The sequence below is a fragment of the Lemur catta genome, chromosome 11 (assembly GCF_020740605.2).
Source record: "Lemur catta isolate mLemCat1 chromosome 11, mLemCat1.pri, whole genome shotgun sequence".
Classification (NCBI taxonomy): domain Eukaryota; kingdom Metazoa; phylum Chordata; class Mammalia; order Primates; family Lemuridae; genus Lemur; species Lemur catta.
Window position 1 is genome coordinate 62,495,259 of NC_059138.1, and position 22,441 is coordinate 62,517,699.

General features: G+C 35.8%; 1 protein-coding gene across 5 annotated transcripts in view; it reads right to left on the minus strand.

Annotated features, from left to right (window-relative positions):
• The window catches only part of ETV1 (ETS variant transcription factor 1), an 85,697-nt gene extending 67,194 nt beyond the window's left edge, over positions 1 to 18,503 (minus strand). For 2 of the 5 annotated variants that reach the window (XM_045564058.1, XM_045564053.1), the window contains exons 1-4: positions 16,358 to 16,453; positions 15,795 to 15,882; positions 14,331 to 14,378; positions 5,161 to 5,214 (exon numbers count right to left, since the gene is read on the minus strand). In XM_045564058.1, coding sequence (XP_045420014.1) covers positions 5,161 to 5,214; positions 14,331 to 14,378; positions 15,795 to 15,882; positions 16,358 to 16,444 — 277 coding nt within the window. In that variant the 5' untranslated portion in view covers positions 16,445 to 16,453. Of the gene's footprint in view, positions 1 to 5,160; positions 5,215 to 14,330; positions 14,379 to 15,794; positions 15,883 to 16,357; positions 16,454 to 16,683; positions 16,816 to 16,944; positions 17,142 to 17,239; positions 17,625 to 18,262 lie in introns of those variants that run through there. The other 3 variants (XM_045564057.1, XM_045564056.1, XM_045564055.1) reach the window with 3 other exon arrangements.
• Between the last annotated feature and the right edge of the window lie 3,938 nt (positions 18,504 to 22,441).

Consider the following 22,441-nt stretch of genomic DNA (forward strand, 5'->3'; position numbering starts at 1 on the left):
AGTAATACAAAATGAACTTTTATGAAGTCCTCACTGTATATGTAGAAAGAAACAAAAAGGTAGCTTAGTAAAAAGGCAGATAATTAAGAAAATATGTCATAAAAGGAACTTTCCAATCCTGGACAAGTACATGTTAACATAAAGTGTCACCCTTGTAATAGTGGCTCTAAACAGTTGAGTCCACACACTGGTTCATCTTGATTATTTTCAGATGGTACCCTAGTATCGTATGGTAAATATCAGATAAAATACAGAAGTTTGCAAAAGATTTACTTTCATACATATTAGAGAAGAGTCAAGGTTATTACTGACTTGCATTCCAGTGTGTGTTTTTGAGTGTAAGAGAAAGGAGTAGAGTCACAAGGATACTGTTGGGAATTTTGCATATCCCTGGGAGTGTTCTAGGGAGAATGTAAAATGCAAATGTGAACATCATCTATCATGCATCATCTATCATGTGAATCACTGAAGAGAAAAGCCTGAAATGAACTAATGTAACCAAATGGAAACAAATAGTTACAAAAATAACACTTAATTGTTATAAAGAACAAAATGAAAGGTTGTGGATTTAAAAAGATTTAATGATATAACTAAATTTAAAGTATATGATTTAAAATATAAGATTATTGATGTAATTGAATTTAAAATACATCATTTACAAAAATACAGTTTATATACAAATATGCATCTACTTTAAAAAGATAAGGCTCATCTAAGTTTGAAATACTCTTTAATTTCTCTTTTCTAACATGATATACTTCTGGACGATAGCGTATCGTAAAGTAATCCTATTTTTTACAGCAGAGTGTCAGTTATGAAAAGATTTATTGCTAAGAAACAAACAATTTGTTAGAATCATGTAATTGTTTCTTTTAGCCTCATTCATTTCCTGGCACGGACTTGTAGGAAGTTGTTTGTTTTCATTTGATTTTAATGTCTGTACTTGCTTCAACGTTTAGCATCCTTCAAAGTTTAGCAAGCTATAGTGTAACGACATTGGGTTCCAGATTTCTAACTGAAATATTTTGTAAATAAAAATAAAGAATACTCAGGAAAATTTTTAGAAAGTTCCCAAGTGTTATGGTTTAATCTCATTTTCACAATTTTTGGATGCTGTCTTCTCTATTCTTCTACATATATTTCAACATGCTCCAGTCAAATGTATGTTCTATAATCCAGTGTTGAGCAGAATTTTGCTGTTCATTCTCCTAAACTTTATTTAACAAAAGACTAAATCAATAAAAGCAAAAGCAGAAGCATCTTATTTCATTGGGGTATGTAAGGAAATCTGATTATTCTCGTTGAAAAAATAGCCCTGTAGAATTTATAGACAGGCCACCCAGGGAGGATGCAGTTTCTATGTCTGCAAATAGGATCCCTCTGCCCCCATGAAGCATCCCCAAACAGACAAGAATCAAACATTTGTAAAAGGCATTTTGGAGAGCATATAACCTCTCAATTCCAATATGTGATAACCTCTATCCAGATATCCCCCTTACAATCTAATCCAGATGCCCTATTCTTCTTTTTAAATCATTTTCCTCTTGTTCCCTCTTTAGTGAAAACTGAAATTAGCAGGTGGCCATGATATGAAACTTCAAATAAAATACACCTCCATTTGCTCTTTATTACATTATTTCAGATTTAATTTCACCTTGATCTATAGGCTTCTTTTATAATTAGGTGTTTTATTTGCAAGTCTCAAAGCCATAATGGTTAAACTGTAAATATTCACTAATTGAAGTAAAACTTCACCATTTTCAAAACATTTGGCTAAATTTTCATGGTTTCAGCAAGTTTTCCCAGAATGAGACTACATATGTTTTTTAAGGCATGATCATATGTTTCTACCTCAAGAAGGAAATTAGGACTCTGACGACGCTTAGGAGGAAATAAATGCTAAGAGGATGATCATGAATGCGATGACAATTTTACCTATTGTGCTTCTATTCATATAATATGCAAAGCATGCTTAATGTGACATGCTTCGTGAATCCTCAATAAGTTCACAATCTTATCAAAGACACATATGTATCTAAAATACAATAATATAATAAATACAATATACAAGATGCTATAGAATCCAGCTAACTCTGTAGGATAAGGTGGCAAAGAAAGGCCAAGAAAGACTTTAATGTGGTGAAGTCTAAGCTGAGTCTGAAGTAGGAGGTTCAACAAAGTGCAAAGCAACAGTGAAAACTATTAAAGCAAAATGAACACATGATTGAGCAAAAAAGCTTCAAACAGCTCAATCTGTTTAGAGAATTAAAAAAAAGTGCAGAGAACGGGGAAAGTAGCAAGAGTTAAAACTGAAAAGGTAGTCAAGGCCCAGGTTATAGAACAATTTTCTGTACAGCTAAAGAATTTAAAGTTTAAGGAAAAAATTAACGAGGCCATATAGCTGTGTGTTAATTAAACTGCTGCAAAAAGTGAACTGGGAGGAGGGAAAATCGAAGACAAGAAAAACCAATCAAAAGGCTGATCCAGAAGTTCAGTCAAAGCAGACTGTGGGTGTGAACCAAAGCAGTGAAATAAGGATGGAGGAGAGGCCACGGAATTAAGATATTTTTGAAAGGTAGAATCAAAAACTTGGTTAGTAATTGGAGGTCTATGGTAATGAACTGAGGGAGCTGAGGATAAATCACAGGTTTTCAGCTTGGATGGTGACGCCATTAACTTAGAAAGGCACCAGAAGTAGAAGAGCAATGTTGTTCAGGAAAAGTAATGATTTCAGCATTGGCCTTGCTGACTGTGAATTGTCTGCAGAGCATCGCACTGAAGGTTGGAGTTGGTGTTTTACGCCATTGTACAGCTAAACGGTGTAAATGGTGTTTTATGCCAATGTGCAGCTAAAGGCTAAGGGGATGAATCCAGAGGTGTTGCCTTTTTCTAATTTGCACAGGGCCCTTAGTGGTGGATCAGGTGAGGACATCCGGTAGACAGCTGCACAGGGAGACCCAGGGTGGAGATAAGCACACGGGAGACATCGCTGTTCAAAACTGTGCTGACCAGTACAGTAGCCAATAGCCACACCTGTCTAGATTTAAAATAATCGAAAGTAAATACAGTTAAATATTAACTTTTTCAGGCCCATTGGTCCCATTTCATGCATGCCAAGGCCAATGTGGTTAGTGCCTACGGTACTGGGCGCCACAGAGGCAGATCATTTCCAGCAACACAGAAAGTTCTATGAGAAGGTGTTGGCATGGAGCATGTAAAACAAGAGGAAAGATTTGGGGAAAGAACCCCAGGGGAAGAAGAGATACACAAAGAGGAGGGAAGGAAGATAAGTGGAATGAGAAGGAGTGATCCAAAGAGTGGAAAAAAAAAAAAAGGCAAAAAGAATCACACTAGTGTGGCTACAAGAAGACAGTTCAAAGAGACAAAATACTCAAGAATAAGAAAAGCTGAAAGGAAGTCAAATAAGAAGTAAAAATAAATTATCTCTAGGTAGTTTATTTTACCCTGACATTTGATGTATTATTGTAATTGTTACCAATTTCTTCAGATGTAAAATGACTCAATGAGACTAATTCTTGCACTCAGATGACAGGTTTAGCTTTTAGAAAGAATTGAAGTGCCCCACGGGAAGGGAAATGTTAGAAATATGACCATTTTCTTCCCACACTTTAATCAGGCAGGGAAGGCCTTGCCTACAGATACATCATGCTTAGCCATTGTTCTTCTGGGAATGTTTGTGAGGGTCTCTAATTAAGGTCTGTATCACTGCTGAATGGGTTTTCTTGAAAGGGTATGTCAAATACCTGTACTCAGACATCAAACAGCACACAAAATTCTCTGCTCAGATCAAAAATAAAGCTGATAAAACAGTAGTTATGAGGGACTGGAGGTGTGGGAATAGGGAGTTATTGTTCTCTGCATACAGAGTTTAAGTTTGGGATGATGAAAATGTTCTGGAAATGGATAGCAGCAATAGTTGTACATGTGAATGTGTTTAATACCATTGAATGGTACGCTTAAAAATGATTAAAATGGTAAATTTTATGGTATGTATATTTTACCACAATAAAAATTTTTAAAAAAATCAAGCTGAACTGAAACATGTAACATGGGAGAGAATCTGGAAGAAACCTCTCACAACCCTCTACCCCTGGAAAATTTCAGATACCAAACATAAATGTTGAAAGCATTGCCTACAAACATCTGTTACTTGAAGTAATATAGGCATTTGTATTAGATTTATGATATTAAGGTGGGAAAATACGGGTTGGATAAGTTGTAAAGTATTAGGCATCTCTTGTTACTGTTGATATTGCCTTTTCTGATAATGTCAATGCTCTGAAAAAAGGAAACAAGTTAAAGCTTTAAATGTCGCTAACAGAACAAAATGCATTAGGCTAGTTTCATAATCAAGATGGCATTTATAACCTTTTCTTTACTATTTGCTCCTCAGGTCAATAGCTGCAGTTAGCTGGTAGAATGGCAAAGTATAAATATCAGCAGCAAACTCGAGGCAACGATGTTTGTACAGCCTAAATGCTCACTCTGTGATTAAAGGAGGGTGAGTATCCCATGAATCACTCCTCATGTATTCTCTGACAGTCAAGGGACACAGACGGGACCTTAAGAGAAGCCAGTTGCTACTTCTACTTGTGTTATTGCAACCAGGAAGCAGAAAATTTCCAGCTACAATTAAAATCAAAGCAGGTGACAGTTCATGAATGTAAAATCGTACAAAAAGCCAATGCATGTTTGGTCCAGAATTTTTTATAAATTACACAAAAACTACTCTCATAGGGATTTTAACTCTGTCTCCCATCAGCATCCAGACTTTTCTTTGTAGGCACATTGGCAAACTGGAAGTAAACACTTGCACATTCATCATTGCACCCTGGTTCCTTTCCAAGAATATTTACCAAATACAAAGAACAGGACCATCTTTTAATCATATTCAGTCTTCCTTGCCTACTTGTGAAGACCTGCTCAGATATACAAAATACAGGGATTCTGCTCAAAATACAGGGATTCCGCTGGTGTAACAACCTGACAAACCAAATCATCTCATGACTGCAAGCTAAAAATGTGCTCGCACAATGCAAGAACAGACACTAGAAGTGAAAACCAATCAAAGAGAAAGAATGAAAGAAGGAAACAAGAAAGACAAAGAAAAACAGAAGAGATGAGTCATACTATACTTACAACTTTCAGCCTGATAGTCTGGCACAAACTGCTCATCATTGTCAGGTACCTGAGCTGAAGAAGAAAAAAAAAATTAAAAAAAAATTTAAGAGAGAAACTGCCAAGGCATAAGGAATGTCAAGCAAAATCTGTCAAGATCTTTTTAGGCTGAGATCAAACCTATGATTATTTACCAATGAGCTCCTATTTAAAGTGGTATTGACAGCGCTACTTAGGAAGGGAAATAGAAGGGATCATTGATGTCAACTACAAAACATATACACTCGTACGTCAGAAATATGATGATGGCAGGTGTAGTCCCTCTGAATTTCACCTGCCAGATGGAAATAAAAGAGAAGCAAAATAAAAGCTATAGGATTTCTATTTCCTGTAGAGTTGTTTTTTTTTTTTCCAAGAATGGAGCAAAAGGTATTTCGATTCACCCACTGCCAGTGCTTAAGCAGTAGCTCTAAATTAATACAATTTTTTAAGTGATGTGCAGTTATTACACATATCCCTATGCTTTCTTAGAAATGTCTGCTTTTGGTATAGTCCGTCCCATGCAAATTATACCATAATTAAAACTGTTTGCCGTAAATGTGGCCAATCTGCTACAAAGTTTTTAGATGAAAGAACTGTCCTTGATTTGGGTCATATATAAAAAAGTAATATATTTCAATGACTATATTCATAATAAAAATAATAAACAAAAAAGCCATCTTTTTATGCAAAATATTTTCCTGGCAACTATTCAGCACTATTTCATCAGTCCTAATGTCAAATGTCTTCCCTATTTTTAGTAAAGGAAAAATACTGAATAACAAGGACTTAACACATTCAGCAGTAATCAAAACACAAGTGCACTTTTTCACTTCTAAAATGTTTCCATCACAGTTTATTTTTATATTAAAATAACCTATTCTAAACTTACAGACTATTACTAAAATGAGTTTTTACAAACACATACAAATATACACACTCACACATATATACTACATAAAATAGAAGTTAGGCTACTTTTAATTTGGTAAAAATATAATGAACTATCATCCTAATTAATGCTAGCTATGAACTGATTAGCTAGTGTTATTTTAGTAGTATTATATAATACTAAAACTTTTTAATCCAGTCAAATCAGATTAAAACTTTTGTCAATTTTTTTTAAATGAGCCTATTCCATATGGGAAATGCTTATTAAAATAAATAGTCTGTTGAAATTGTTTCAAGGTTAGTAATTGAATGGGTTAACCAAAAAACTAATTAAAAAGGAATTCTATGTAAAAAACAAATCCTATATAAAAAGGAATACAAACTCTATAGAATTAAAGTTTCTTTTTAACAGTTTATCTAATAGTATTTTTTAAAAACAAATATTTGGCTGAATAAAATTTATGTTATATTACGACCATTAACTATTCTATTCAATGATAATCTTGCCTATTATTAAAATATATACAGTTTGACATTCAACTGTTTTCTAACAACTTTTTTCCTAACCAATACTTCTTCTTAAAGACAAACTCTATCTCCTGCCACCAAATGAAATCAAACAAATTAAGAACTTTTTCAAGTTATAACTGATGCCTAGGTGATCAGCCTACACTGGAAGAAGAATTTTTTTTCTCTTCATATTCCAATAATGTCTGATACTGTGGGTAACAACTTAAAAGTCAGCAAACTTCAAGTCATAGTTCTATGACATGCTAGCTGTGTAATTTTGGGTAAGTTATTGACCTCTTTGGAACTGCATTTTACTCCTCAGTTTAATAGTGATAATACAGATTTTTTTTTGTGAGGATTAAATGAAATAGTCGAAACACAATGCCAGCTACTCAAGAAATGTTACTCATTTCTTCTTTCCAATCCTCCACCATCCACCCTTTTCTTTCAAGTCATACACAAAAAAGCACTTCAGTCATTACAAGGCCCAGTTTAATATCTTTACTTTTAATGAATTCTATTGGAGAAGGAAAAAAAAAACGCTAAAACTTGTACATTAGAATTCTCTCACCTATTAACACAACGTATCTTTTGACTCTGCAGTAAAAATTTTCTCATAGATTCCTAAGTTATAAGTGGAGGAGTACACTTTAAGTCTTCACACCAAAAAAAAAATCACAAGTGTTTTTAATACATATTAATAAATAACAGCAAGTAAACATTCAAATCCTGCACATTTTTTCCATCATTTCCACATGTTTTGGTTTTCCCTCTAAATCAACAGCTAAACAGATATAACTGTTGAGATGCAAAATTATCAACCACAGCAATTACTATGCTTTTAAAAAGCCAACATTTACAAGAATCTAATAAAAATGTAATATCCCTTTACAGGAATAGTTAAAAATAGCCGGTGAGTAACAAAAGTATATTTGTAATTGAATATGCTGGTATGAATACGCTGGTATGAATGCGCAAAAGGCCAGATTTTTTTTTTCATAGTATCTTAAGACTAATTTCCAACTCCATAATATATCACTGTAAGAGCAGCCTAAAAATCACTGATGGGTGTACAGTGTGTATTGGAATATGTGTAAGAAAAAAAGGCAAAACTTTAAAAGTAGAAGAATCGAGAAGTTATACCTCACAAATACACTGAAAATAGCTGCATACTAACAATTTGTAAAATTTGTGAGTAAGAATAAGAATTTCTATTTCTGTTCTAACTCTTTAACATACTGAATAAATACTTCACACTTATGTCTGAACATATTATCGAATTTTAACAAAAAACATATGACTCACATTTTCACAGAAGCTAATCTTTAGAAATTGAACAGACCAAGTGAAGCAGCATGCCACTTAAATAGACAAAGGCTTAAGTATACCTCTAATTTCAAGTCAGAGTAAAAAGGAAAGCAGTTAACTAAAAACATAAGTTGGATCTAGGCAAGGAAAATATGACAAAGTATTGCCACACTCATATCATACATTTCCTTTTTTTCTTCCATTCAGAGGAATTCTGTGAAGGAGCAGACTACAGCTGCCTGAAAATTTGTGGCAAGCCATACCAACTCCAAAGCTGAAAATTAACAACAGAGGTCAGCCTAAAAAAGAAATGTTTTTTTCACTACTATCTATTATAAACTATGCTTGAAATTACCACCTCCGGGGAATGGAAATGTTTCCCTACACTACATGAGTAAAGGGGAAGGGAAAAAGGAAAAAAGGAGAAGGGGAGAAAGCATATACCAAAAGACCAATAAAAGGCTTTCAAGAAGATTAAGCATGTGGATTTTATTGGTAATAGCTGGAGCGGCTCTATCAGTTCATTGCACATTAATAGACAAGTTGCCATCAAGTCTCAGGATCTCAGCTTTAAAAGGGTGGTATCTGCACTCTCAGCTATTTGCTTTACCTAGATTATTATCCAAAGTTGTTCTTTTACTTTCTCTCTTTTTAGTACATAGCAATACATATTATGAGAAAGAAATTCATAAAAATATTAATCATGACCTATATATGTCACAGAATCACCAATTTCTCATTTTTTAAATATTAATATCCTTTCTTAACTAACATCGCCTTGGGGGTAGGCAATGTTAAATATAGTTCGCCTTTATTTTATGCCTATTTTTAACTTTCAATTGAAATAATAATCCTTTACTTAAAAGGTAAGCATTTAAAATATTCCAAGGTTTGCTGCAGGCAAGAAAAAAATTCCTTTTCCTTACAAACTAATTGCCTGCTGGGTTTTCTTCTAAAGCTAGGAAAAAAGTAGAAATATTACAAATAAAACAAACGTCAAGTAGAAAAGGGGTTAATATTTAATTAAAACCAGTTCTATCCACTGTAACAATGACCTGGAGCCAAACAAGGCGGAAGATGTATGAGTCATTCTTTCTGCCCGTGAATGAGACAGCTGATCTCCTCAGCTATTCCTCAAGACAAGCAGGCAGAACTGGAGTTCTGCCTCCATTCACAAAAACACAGTCCAGCATGAGCCATGTGGCCCAACCACAATCTTTTCATGTCACACCCTTCCAGAGAGCTACAGCAAGTAAACTTGAACTTGCAGTATAAACACATCAATTTACTGCTCTGTCTCAGAGCTCAGATCCTTTAAAAGAATATATTTAAATAAATGACAAATTATATATATAATATAAATTATATATAGAAAACATATACACACACATACATACAGACACATATTCCACCCTCCTTTACAAGGTAACTTGTTACAGCAACTTGAATGTACAAAACTAAGGAAGGAAAGAGAAAGAGAAGGAAGGAAAAAGAAAAACCATTGAAGAAATGCTTTATTTTTCTTGCCGATTATTCAAATTTTTTTAGCCTAAGAATATGGTTGATTATTGCTGAATTTTGTAGCATTTCTCTTTGAATCAAAGGGTTAGAAACAAATTTCTCTGAAGAAATTTAAATTTTATTTTAAATAAAAGTAAAACAACAAGAAAAATGAACCTTTGCACAGTGATATTCTGTTTAATCCTAAAATGAAGCTACAGGCCATGGAACAAAATAATCATGAGTCCACTAAGCCTGGTTTTACACCACATCCGCTTTTAACATTAAAATGATTGTGCCAATGTAAAAGCACTAATTAATGCTGAAGTATAAACATATTTAAACAGACAAAAAAGGAGACTATTTCCTCATGACAAAAACACCTTTAATACTTGATAAAGACATTCTTTCTATATGCTCTAAAAGAAAGGATACAGTAAAGTTTTAGTTGTCTTGAGTCTCAAATTAGCTTCAATTCCTAACTAAAAATTGACCTGCAGTGACTTGAAAACTTAGGAAAAAGCTCAGAGCCAACTAGTTGCTGTTCCTTGCCAAACATTTTCTCTAAAGTTATACTATAAAATGCAAGAAAGTACATATTTCCTATAAACAAAATAGAAAAGCTCAGCAATAGTTCATTTATTAGGAACCTCTGGAAAAACTACCCTATGCTACACCAAATCTAATTTTTTTTATCTTTTTAAAGAAATTCTTCTACTTTGCAAATACACCACAGATGAAAAAACATTTACGTAATTCCAATGAAGATTCAGAAATAAAATACCCTTACTCTATCTGCTATCTTTAAGTTCAAATGGGAACTCTTTCTTTCGTATTTTAGATTATATCCTGATACAACAAAGAGGGGTGGTGCCTACCCTACCCACACAAAATGTGAAATGACTGTTGCTTAATTCTAAGAAATTGTATGGACTTCTATAATTTTATGCTTAATTCTCAATTCCTGTCTTATTTAAATCACATAAAAGAATGTAGTTTTTAAAGCCTTTACTCCTTACTGAACTACACCGGGGGAAAAAATTCATGAGCATATATACAATTTTATGTTCCATTTAAAAAAGAAACAGTAGAATTTTTGAAAAATAAAAATGAGTGCATTATGACTATTGTGTATTATGGATGACATTCTACATAGTGAGTAACAATAGCACATATTGTTTAAGAAACATCATAAAAAATGACTTCTAATATAAATTTAGCATCAGGCACTCAAGTGAATTGAAAAAAAAGTAATGACATCTCTACTTTTAAGTCAACCTGACTATTATTTGAAGGTCACATAATACCAAAAGGAAAAAAGCCTTATTTGCATGAGGTAATAACCTTTGGTGTAGAAAGGCTGTTCTTGGAGATAAAACTTTGACTCCAAGTGTGGCGGCAGCATTAAACTTGACTTATTACAACACCATTGAAAACCATTTTAACTGTTGACAGGGAATCACTGTTGACTTTTTCTTTAATATTACTGATGAAAGAGAACCTGAAAGAACATCTAGACCGACAACAAAATAACAGTCAAAAGAGTAGGTATGTATTTAAATTAGATATATGCTAAAATTTATCATTTCTCTTTAAGTTGTATTAGTAGGTAAGCTTTAATAAGCAAGTTTAGAAGAATGCAATGCTTCCTAAACTCAATTTTTTTTTATATCTTTCTATTTCTGTCCCACCCACACAAGAGGTTCCGTTTTTAACTATGACCTTTAGGTGGTTAAGAATAAGATGTCGCCATGATATTGATAAGATTGATATTTGAACTTATTATTTCATGGGATCAAATAATTGCAATTCCCTTTCTGTCAGTAGCAATCTAATTCAAAAGACAACGAATCAATAAAGAATTGTACATAGTAAAATTATAATATAAAGTAGCTAAGACAAAATATAAAATAGGCATATTCTCTGATTTTTTTTTAACTGCTACTGTGGTCACTAAAAACATTAGCTTTTCAATCTTCTTCAGAAAAAGATGATTATTTTAAATTGTAGTATAGATGTTAAAAACCTTTAAACTGCAGTGTTACTTGGAAAGTGATATAAATATAAAGTTATATTCTTTACAAACATATTTTAGATCCCTGTATCCAGGTATGAAAATTAATTTTTTGGGAGAATGTAAGTATATTTTCAGAGAGCACTTTAGTGGATTGAAAATACTGGTTCCATCCCCACCCTTAAATAGTCCTGCCTTAACTATTCCAACTTCCCCTTAGAGATAAAATACATTTCATAATCCATAATAATTTACTCATGACTAATCCATATGTTGCACTTTGGGTCAAATTTATAAAAATTCTTACAGCAAAAGCCAAATTATATATGCTAAGATATATCATTTCCCAAGTATTTAGGGACTTTTATATATATATTTTTAAACATGACTATCATATTACACATTATAACTAACTTGACTCTCGTGCCTAATAAAATTTTTAGACCTTTTTAACTTCCCAGTGGGATTCTAACTCATGGGAGAAACTTGGTTAATTGCCAATGATCTTTTTTAAAAGGGTCAAAATGTCTTAAAATTCCATGGTCACTTTCTTGGCTATGAAACATTATGAAAAGAAATATGTAAACGGTTCACTTTCTGCCAATTTGGCAATGTTTTAATTTCTGAATGTCCAAAAGAACATAAATGGACAAATCTAGCTACAAATAAACCAGGGTAATTCGGGGAATCTCTTCTTAGCTATTATTGTTCAAGACGTGGGATAGGTCAAGTTAAAATGTTAGTGCAAAATAATATATCTATATTTAATTGCTAGATGCAAAAAAAATGTCTATTAACAAGTAGTAAAAAAATACTCTTCTCACTATTAGATTTCTAAATATCACAATAACAACTTTTTGCTTATATGATTAGACAAATTAATGTAAACTATTTTGAAAATGTTTAAATAATTCTAAAATGCAATCTTATCCATAGTTTGTAAATAATAGCCCACCTGGGTATTCAACAAAACACTTACAATTAATTCTTGAACTTAATTAGGCTAACAAATTCTTTTCTAAGTAAAAGTCTACGTTTCTCCAAATACATCTGTCATTTTCTAAATTGATTTTAAGTCTTCAGATTTTATTTCCAGGTATGTTAATAATCCCGGGTAAAACTATTCTCTGAAGAATTTTAAAAGATAAACTTGGATAAATTATTCAAATCACTTATCCGAGCTATAAGACACAAAACAAGTCAAAAGTAAAAAAATTTACTGAAACTGATTATAAAATGGTAAGAGTCTGTCACAGATTCCACATTTTAAAATTCCAGAAACAGAGTTGCTATGCACATTCAAAATCTGCCAGCAAGTGCACTGACTTGGAATCAATGAGATTTAAACATCTTAAGAACCAATAAACCTTCCAGAACAATTAAAATAGATATTTTAAGTTATTTTGGATAAGCAAATAAATTTCTTCATAAATGTAATGTCCTCACAACTTTCAACATTGCAAAACTAATAGAAAAAAAGTTAGTACAAGAATCTCTGTGCAAATTTCTCATGAAAAAGTTGTTTGAATGTATGGCTTATGTTGCAATAATAAGTAATCTATTGCAGTAAGTTTCATTTACAGAGACAAACAAAATGACCTTTAAATATAACCAAAACTTGCACTAATACCTACCTTTCATTCAAATACAAATACAATCACCCTTTCAAAGGACTCTTAGGAAAGCTATTTAACTTAAAAGATTGATAAAGATTGCAAAAGCTCTTCGGAGAACTAGAATATCAGCAAAACAAAGAAATTTATTGTACATGCTAACATCAACTTGATTAACTGCATTCATGACCACCAGATAAAACACATCGGACAGCCTCAAAGTAGGTACAACACCTGGGTTCCATTTAAAGAGACCCCCTCTCTCTTTTTAACCATCTTAAAAATCTATTCCAAAACTTGCATGTTTCCCATGTAATGTGAACACACAAGTAACACAGTTACACTCAATGCTTAAATATCTATAATTTTCTCTTCGTGTTTTCCACGAAACACATCACAAAATTAATATTTCACATTTTTATTGCCAAATCCAAAAGAAAAATTTCAAATTATGGATGCCAACAAAGGTTCCTCAATATTAGGCATTTCTTAAGTTTTATAAAGCTTTACTGAAGCAGTATCTCTTTATTCCTATAAATAAAGTTGCACACAATAAAAAATATAATAGATTGCATCAGAAAATTTTACCAAAAAATGACCCAAAATAAAAGTAATGCCTTTAAATTTCTTCTTACTATATTAAATAAATCTTAATAAAAGTGATAAAATAGCAAAGGTTAACTTCAACAAACATTACATGAATAGTAACACATAGAAAACATTAAAAAAATCCTCAAATCCCCCAAAGATTTATTTTAAACCCACAGATTTCCTAAGTATTGGATACACACCTAACGTTCTGTGTTGTGAGCAAGGTGGAAAGAAGACACTTGCACTTAAATCTTGAAGCATCCCGTCCTGATGAACCCAGAGAAACTAATTTCTGCCATCAGAAAAGTCCTCCACCAGAACACCAAATAATGATATGCGCTGCTCTAAAGGAAACAGCAAGCCAGCCGGGTTCTGGCTCTAGGAGGTCTCTGGAGGTACAATAATATAAACCTGATCAATTGCAATTAAAATCTGAACAGAGGCTTAGAACTTGAAGTCTTGGTGCATTAGTTCTTGCCAAAAGCAGATGTGATTGTGAGCTGGAAGCAATTTCTCCTGGTAATTTGTGATGACACTGGGTAGTACAGCCCCAGAGTCCCCAAAGACAAACTCATCAGAGGCTCTAATGTATGCATGACACATGAGGTGGCTCTTTTAGAGCTCAATTAATTGGGCTGAACATTAAGACAGCAAGTTCAGGACTTTTTTTTTTTTTCCCCTTCTAGAGTCGCTTTTCCCCTCTTTTAAAGCAATTTTTGCCTTACCTTCTGCAAGCCATGTTTCTTGTAATTGACTTAGATCTTGAAAGAGTTCTAAAAAACAAGTCAAAGACATAAACATAAGATTTGCAAATCTTTAGTCTTCATTAAATGGAAATGTTTATCATGAAATTGGTATTAAACAGCAACTTAATTGAGGAGACGGAGCCAATATAAAAAGAAAATAGGATTCATAACTTAAATATCTCAATAATCCTGCCTCCTTTTGATGCCTATTAAGCAACACTTTAAGAAATTCTTTTAGTCAAATAAATAATAAAGTCAATCATCTTTTCTTTCTCCTTTTTAACAAATGGCTTAATAAATAAGCTCTGGCATAACAAGCAACACACATACACCAGGATTCACAATAGGGCTGAGATGAAGGTGTGTCTATTCAGGAAAACCTTTTTAAATATATTCCACTCTTGCTAAAATAGTACTAGCAGAGAGATTAGAAAGACTGAAAAGCATTTTATTGATATCTTCTGGATCTTATACAAAAGATGTAACACTACATGATATAATTTTCAAAGTACTATGTTTTCAAGTTTAACATGTCAAAACTAAAGAAACTACTTTATATACAAGTTTTTAGAGGAAAATTTCGACATGAGTAGGTTTACAAAAGTCAAAGACTGATAATTCCTTGGTACCAGGTTTATTATCAAGTCCAAACTGTGCATTGTCACGTTGGGGAGAGAGGGAGGTATCCAATAAGGATGAAGATTTGAGGAAGTTTCAGAATTCAGTATAGCTAATTAAAATTGCAAACTGAACTTTGATAATTAAATGTAAGTATATTAAGTTTTTTATGAATGCCAATTTCATATGGCTGAAATAGTTTATAATATACTGACTTCCTACCAGCAGTTCATAAAAAGAATCTGCAACCTAATTTTCAAAATAGTATTATAATTATTAATTAGGCCCTAAGTATGATTCAGTGAACACTTTAAGGTCTATAAACAAGATACTATGATCTCACAAAGTGGTCATCAAAATTACCCATAAAAATTGTGATAATAGTTTATGGTTTTAGTGTAAAGGGGATGGGAAATCAATCATTAATATTGTTTAACTTGAAGTAAAGTAGAAAGAAAAAAGCAAGCAGTGTACATAGCTGATGAATTTGTCTCACTGTGTTAGATATCTTTAAATTGTTATCTTAGTGTCTGAAAGTAGTTATATTCCACACGGACAGGAGTATTTAAACACAAAAGAATGATTAAAAGAAGGATGTCACTGTTAAGTTTTTTATTTCCTTCTTTCATTAGTTTGTGACAGGCTATAAAATATTCTCTAGTGCAAACTGTCACATTATGTAAATTGCTCCAAGTGAAAGTCTTAGTTAAATTCAGTAATTTCAAAAGTTTATTATTTTTAAGATAAGATTGAAGTGTTCCTGTTCTTTATGAGGGTGGAGAGTGTAGGTAAAGAGTGGGGATTCAGCCCAAAATCAAACCTCACCTTCTGAATCATGAGCCAGATCTCTGTTAATGAATTTTCTTTTCCTGACATTTGTTGGTTTCTCGTTACAATTTCTCCCACGCTGACTCTACAAAGGGAAAGATAAAATCCTTTAAAAGAATGTAATCCTCAGATGTCACACACACACAAAAAAAAACATGCATACATAAGTCTACTGGATCCTCTTTCTGAATAGAAAAATAAAAGTTCATAGTATCAATTCTAATATTCATTTTCTCCATTTATTTGACAGTGAAAGCTTATGCTGAGAATTTAACAGCCAGGGAGAACTGTTTCCCAGTGCCGATCCTAACACGCTACTATTTATCAGTCATACAGACATGTTATCTCAGCATCAAAACAACATTAAGCAATTACACTTAAAGTTGTTTATAGGCTGGATCAACGTTAGATTAAAATACAGTGAATTTTATTCTCTCTCGGACAGCCCCCCAATAAGCAAAAAGAGTGGAGAAATGAAAAGAAAAAAAAAGAAAATGAGAAAAAAAAGAAAGAAACAAAAACACCCCATATAAACAAAAAGTGTCAGCATTTGTCTCAACTTCATTCTTTTCAATGTGGCAGACAAACCCAGCCAAAAACTTTGAGTGCAGCAGCTGCTGCTGCCCTCCATCTCCTCTTCCACTCATCTTGGGCACTTTAATCAGAAAAAAAGGGGGCTTAAAAACAAAACTATGCCTTATCCAAATCACTGAAAGGTAAGCTCATTTTGAAGATTGGGCTTCTAGAAGGAGAGTCGCCCTACAGTGGCAACAAAGCAGATAAGTATCTGCAATCCCAACCCCCTTACCCCCTCCCTTCTCCTTCTTTCTCCCCACCCCCGTCGGAGTCAAGTTTATAAACAGCAACTTTCAAACTGATCACTCACAGTGGTGACCATGTAAGGCACTTGCTGGTCATAAAATCCATCCATTCTGCTGCTCTTCGCAAATCTCAGCTCAGAATTTTATATTTTGAGCATTTAGCTGGAGATTTCCTCGGGATCTGGACTTCTATCAACCTAGAGGGGAACAAGATGGCTTTTAGGCTTAAAAAAAAAATCATGAATGAAGCTCTTGAATTTGCATAGCTAATTACCCTCCGACAGTCCCATTCACAAAAATAACCCTCCCTACACCGCCTCCTTCACCTGGATCCAAAGAGAGCCAAGAGAGTTCACAATTTACATATTTTCGGTAGTAGCAAAAATCCGAACAAGAGCCGATGTATTTATTTACACTCTCGATGTTTCCCTGCGCGGTCGGTGTACCCCGGGCAGCTCGGATTCGCAAACGTGTGCAAAACTAGCAATGGCGATCAACGAGACTTGCTTTGCACCTAACGGGACTAAAGAGACGGAGACACCTCTTTCATAAGGACAGTTTTTGCGCCCCACAACCATGCAATTATCTGGAGAGACATAAAAAGTTGTTGGAAAGACCCACCTGAAGGCCACGCTAGGCGAACGGCTGCAAAAAATTCCCTCCAAATTTAATAAAAACATTAATTATTGCCCAGCACTTCCCCCTTGGAAGCCGAAAGCGCCTCTGACAGAGCTCAATTCGGTGGTTTTTCCTCTACTTCTCCTCCAGGGGCCTCCAATCCAAACTGATGGATCGCTGCCTCCCATTGGCTCCGCGTCTCTTTCACAAGATCAGATTTCGGGCTGTCAATCAGGCGGCTTGCTGCCCCTTCCCGCGGGTCTCCCTTGCCCCTGTGCCCTGGTGGGTGCGCGGCCGGCAGGCGCGGGGTCCGCAGGCTGCAAACGCCACCGAGGAAATCGACTTCCTCCCTAACCCGCTGCTTATTGTTAAGGCGCCTGGGGATACTGAAATCATGTGTATCGAGTCGCCACTTCTCATTACTGGTGTGTTTGGTCCACTATTGGGCTGACTTCCTTCCAGCACTGTTGTGCGGTTCAGGCACAGACGCCGCAGCGCGACCCGCAAAGCCCGCACCTCCTTACTCTCCCGCCCCCCCAAGACCTCCGGCCCCGGTACCCTGGCCCGGGTGGACCGGGAGCCCCGCTCGCGCTCTCTCGTTCGCTCCCATCCCCGTTCCCACTAAGCTTTCGGCCCAAGTTCTTTTCCCGTTTTTCAGCACCCATCACCACATTTGGGTTTATCAAAACATTTTTTTAACAGCCATGCTTAACTAAAATTCTATCCTATCGTTCATGGGACAGGACAATAAATAATCTATGAGGAAAGCACCTAGGAGAAGCAGAGGAATTGCTTATTAGGAGAGGTCGTGTTGGGAGGGAGAACTGGGAGGAATATAGAGCAATCAAGGTGAGAAAAAGTATAGCAAACCAATGTGTCCCGCCGTGTGCATGGGGAGAAGGTACTTCCAGTCCACTGTGGAGGTCGGGAGAGGCAGGGAGGGGCAGAGGGGCTCGGATATCCTAGGGACCCGCACGTTTCCTGAGCTTTTGTTGTGTATACACAGAGGCGGAGGGTGTCACTTACTGTACTTGACGCTTTCACTTCCTCTCCAGCTTTTAAACAGCCTGAGCCCGAGGTTGGGGACGAGCGGTGAGAGGGCTCAGGTTTCAAGAACAATAACTAGAACGTTAAGAAGCGAGGGGCTGCATCTCTAAAGCCACTTGCCCTGACTATGCTCTGGGGCTTGGAGCCATAAAGCGTCACTCAAGAAGCCACGATCCGGCCGGGGATGGGAGGCCGCGGGGACGGCACCAGGGGTTCGATGGCGTTGAGATTCAGTTGTGATCCTGGTCAGCGACCAGAGCTAGTGACCCAAGGACGTTTCCGGCAGCTGTTCCGCCCGTTGGGAAACGTGCTGCAGTTCTCAATTTCTATTTGAAAGTTTCCTTCCTTAAATGCAACGTTATGGGGACGTTAAAATGGAGTGTGAACGCACAACACTCAACTCCGGACTCACCGAGGAGGAGAAAGAGCTGTGTCAAAAACAAAAAATCAACAGTTATTACAGGGGAAACAACCGATAACTGTGGACAGCAAGGACACATACTGTTCACTCCCTGAAACTAGTAAATCAGTTCACATCGCGCGCACCTACACGCATTTTGAGCGGGAACTGAATTTTAACCCGGGGCAGGGAGGGGTTCCGGGCGCAGCCTGGCCCGAGGCTGGAACAGTGAGGCTCTTGGGTATTTTCTGAGGGTGCGACCAGGCGGAGGGCCAAGAACAAGTGTGTCCCCCCACCCTGCACCGCTGGGATAACACGGCCCCAGTAATCTGAGCAAGTTTGCAAAGACCTTCTCTGCAGCCGGAGCCTGACGGGTATCCAGGGTAACCGCAAGGGGCGGAGCTTCGGGTTAGGTCCCCGCGAGGTTCTCCCCACAGCCAATAACGAACCGTAAATTCCCAGCCCATTGTTGTTTATTGCTGACCCCGCAGCGCTCCGCTAGGAGATTGGCCGCTTTAGGGAAGGGGGCGGAGTCCTCCCGCCCCCGCAGCCACCTTTCGGCTCCATTCACAAAATTCCGGCCTTTCTTGGTCACGTGGTTGGGGGCGTGGAGGGGCAGGGGAAATGACACAACAAAGGCCCAAGTTTCCCAAACCACAAAACTTTTTTCTGCCTCGCTACCTCCTCTTTGTCCCGTCCCTGAAACAAATACTAGATGAGGAAAAGGAGCTTTAGGCTTGGGAGTAATAACGAGATTAAAAAAAAAAAGTCTGAAGTTAAAGGAAGGCTCTCGGGGATAATTCCCGAGGACACTGCTTAGGGGAAAAACTGTGCGAAAGTAAAAGAAGAGAATTGAGAGTGGGGAGAAAGCTCTAAGGAAAGACTAGGAGTTTGTGCTTGCTGCCTCGTCAAGTCACTGTTTTTAGAAGTGAAAACTGTTCGATTGCAGATGGATTTCAATTTTCTCAACCTCACGTTCTGTAATGTTCATTTCTACCTTTGATTTATTCCACAGTGTCTTGTTGGTTTTTAAAAGCGTCTTTTAGGAATATTGCAGGTTTTCGCTGGCTAACAATTTTAGCTTCCATTTCCAAAGTCCTCTAACTCCTTCACAGGCCCTCATAAACTCCCTGGATCCTCCTTCCTCCCAAAGGTGGAAGCGCACTCGGGCGCTGTAAGCCTCTGATGCTACCACACATTGCAAGGGCTCCATGTTTTCCCTTTTTTGAATACTTTAAACGAGCTTATATCTTTCAACTATTTGAACTTCATAGTAACTAAAAATGATGTTGTCATGTGAATAAGCGTATAGTCTCACTGCAGTTTTGTTGAAACAGAATAAAATTTTGAGATAAATGTGTCCCTCTGGCATGTGAACAATTGAATCAGCCTCTTTTCTTTCTCTCACTTTTCTGTCCTTTCTCTGCATTGATACCTAAGGAAGACAGTATCTCTTCTGTCCTTTCTGTGCCTCGATATTCAGTGAGACACTTAGCTTCTAGTTTGGCGACTGTTTATTTTCTGTGCTTTGCACTGGGAAAAACCAATAGACCAGTTGCTGAAGAAAGTGGAAGGGCTCGACATTTGTTTTTCAGAAAATGTTACTCTGGTGGAAAATATCTACAGAGACAGCTGTTCTATCTACAAGAGAAGAACATAAAAAGTTGCACAAAGTTTCCACTACTTTTGAGAATGTCTTTAAAAATCAGTTTAGCAAATGCCAGTTCTTTGAATTTGAATGGAAAATTTCATTTTGGCAGGATTTCAGGCATAGAATGGCAGAGCAGAGGCCAAGAGGCTTTGACATTTATTTACTTGTATTTTGAAATCCCATTTGGGTTTTGAAATAAGAGCTCTTGAGAGAAAGTCCACTCCCCCCCTAAAAAAAAAGGTCCATTTTTGAGTTTGGAGAGCTTTTAACTTGTGTATAAAACTATTTAAATCTTTATAGTTCCTTTGCTGTTATTTAGTAAAGTAAAATAATATTCATTAGTGACTTTTCTGTAGTTAACTTATGGTATTATGCTAAAAATGCATATAGTTAAATAAAGTGAATTTTTAAAAGCAGTTTTAAAAAGGAAGCTAATATGGCACTTCTTGTTTTAAATGGTTATTATGATTAAAATCAAATGAAATTTTCTCAAAAGTGAGTAGATTCTTAAGTAAAATAGAACTTTTATAATTTGTTTTATTAAAATACTACGTAAGACAAATTGTTAAAGGCCTGTTTGCACAGAGCTACATCAGTTAGATCAGAAAAACATAGAATATTAAATAGCAAAATTGGCAAAGGAAATGAACAAGTGAAAATAATCCCAAAGGAAAACATAGAGCCCTAAGAGAATGGTGAAATAAAATTAGTGGACTTAATGGGCTTTCTGTGGGAAGAGAAGCAGAAATTTGGGAGACGGGTGGAACCTAGGAAGAAGGTAAATGTATGGAGGAAAGTGACACTCTGTAGAAGATGTTCCCTCTCCCCCTGTCAGCACTGCCATTGTCAGCTGGCGAATATCTGTAAACTCCCTCAAGTAGCGGAAATGCAAACAACTTATAAACCTGATAAAAAAATTCTTGCCTGCACTAAAAGTCAGGATATTATACTGTACACTTAAAAAAGAAAGAATGCTTTTAGCCCATCAAGTTTGAAAAAAATTTATAATATCCAGAGATTCGGATCTTAGGATAAGGAACATACATTGTTGGTAGGAATGTGACTTTTTGTAACTTTTTTAAAGTAAGTTTACAATATCTACTAGATCTTAAAATGCACTGTATCTATTAGACACTAAAATTAGACCCCAAAATTCCCATTTGGGAAATCTATCCTACAAAAATAAAAACAATGTTGCCTAAGGACATTTATTGAAGTATTATGCATAGAGGGAAAAATCTGGCAGCAATTTCAATACCCACTAATAGAGGAATAGATTTAACAAACCCACATCTGTAGTGCCAACTACTCAGGAGGCTGAGGCAAGAGGATCCCTTGAGCCCAAGAGTTTGAGGTTACAGTGACCTATGATGACACCACTGTATTTTAGCATGTGAGACAGATTGAGATTCTGTCTCAGAAAAAAATCTGATTCCAGGGTGGATCCATAAAGTTTCCGATTCAGTAGGCTTGAGCTGGGTTGCAGGAAACACATCACTTGGGAATTTTGTGGCAGGAGATTTTGTTGCAGTTGGTCTGTCAACATTTCTTTGAGAAACCCTGGGTTAGACTTCTGGTAGAAGTCCAAAGGGAGGCCTGCTATGTGTGCTAGTGCAGACATGTTTTGCTTGCCCACATAATTCTGACCCTCATGGGGAATTCAGTGTCAACATTTAAAATTCAGATTACACATAAAAATCCAGACTACCAGTATTGCTTGAAAAATCAGAGAATATGATAACACTGGGTCCAAATTCCCACATAGCAACCATCAGCTGGAGCTGCTGTAAAGGGCTGATGCTCCTCGTAAAGCAGCCTGGGCTCTCAATTTTGCCATGCTCCCCACTCTTTCCCAATCCCTGTATTTCTTGTTTATGTTACCTACCTTACTTTTGTATGATTTGCATGTGACATAGCATGTTAGGCGAAAAAAGCAGGAGACACAATAAGCAGTATCATATGTCCCATTTTTATTAAAAAGAAAAAATAGTATACATAAAGGTGTGTGTATATACACTGAAACATATATATATAACATATATATATAAAAAATCTATCTATCTATCTATATATATATATACACACACACACACACTCTCAACATTTT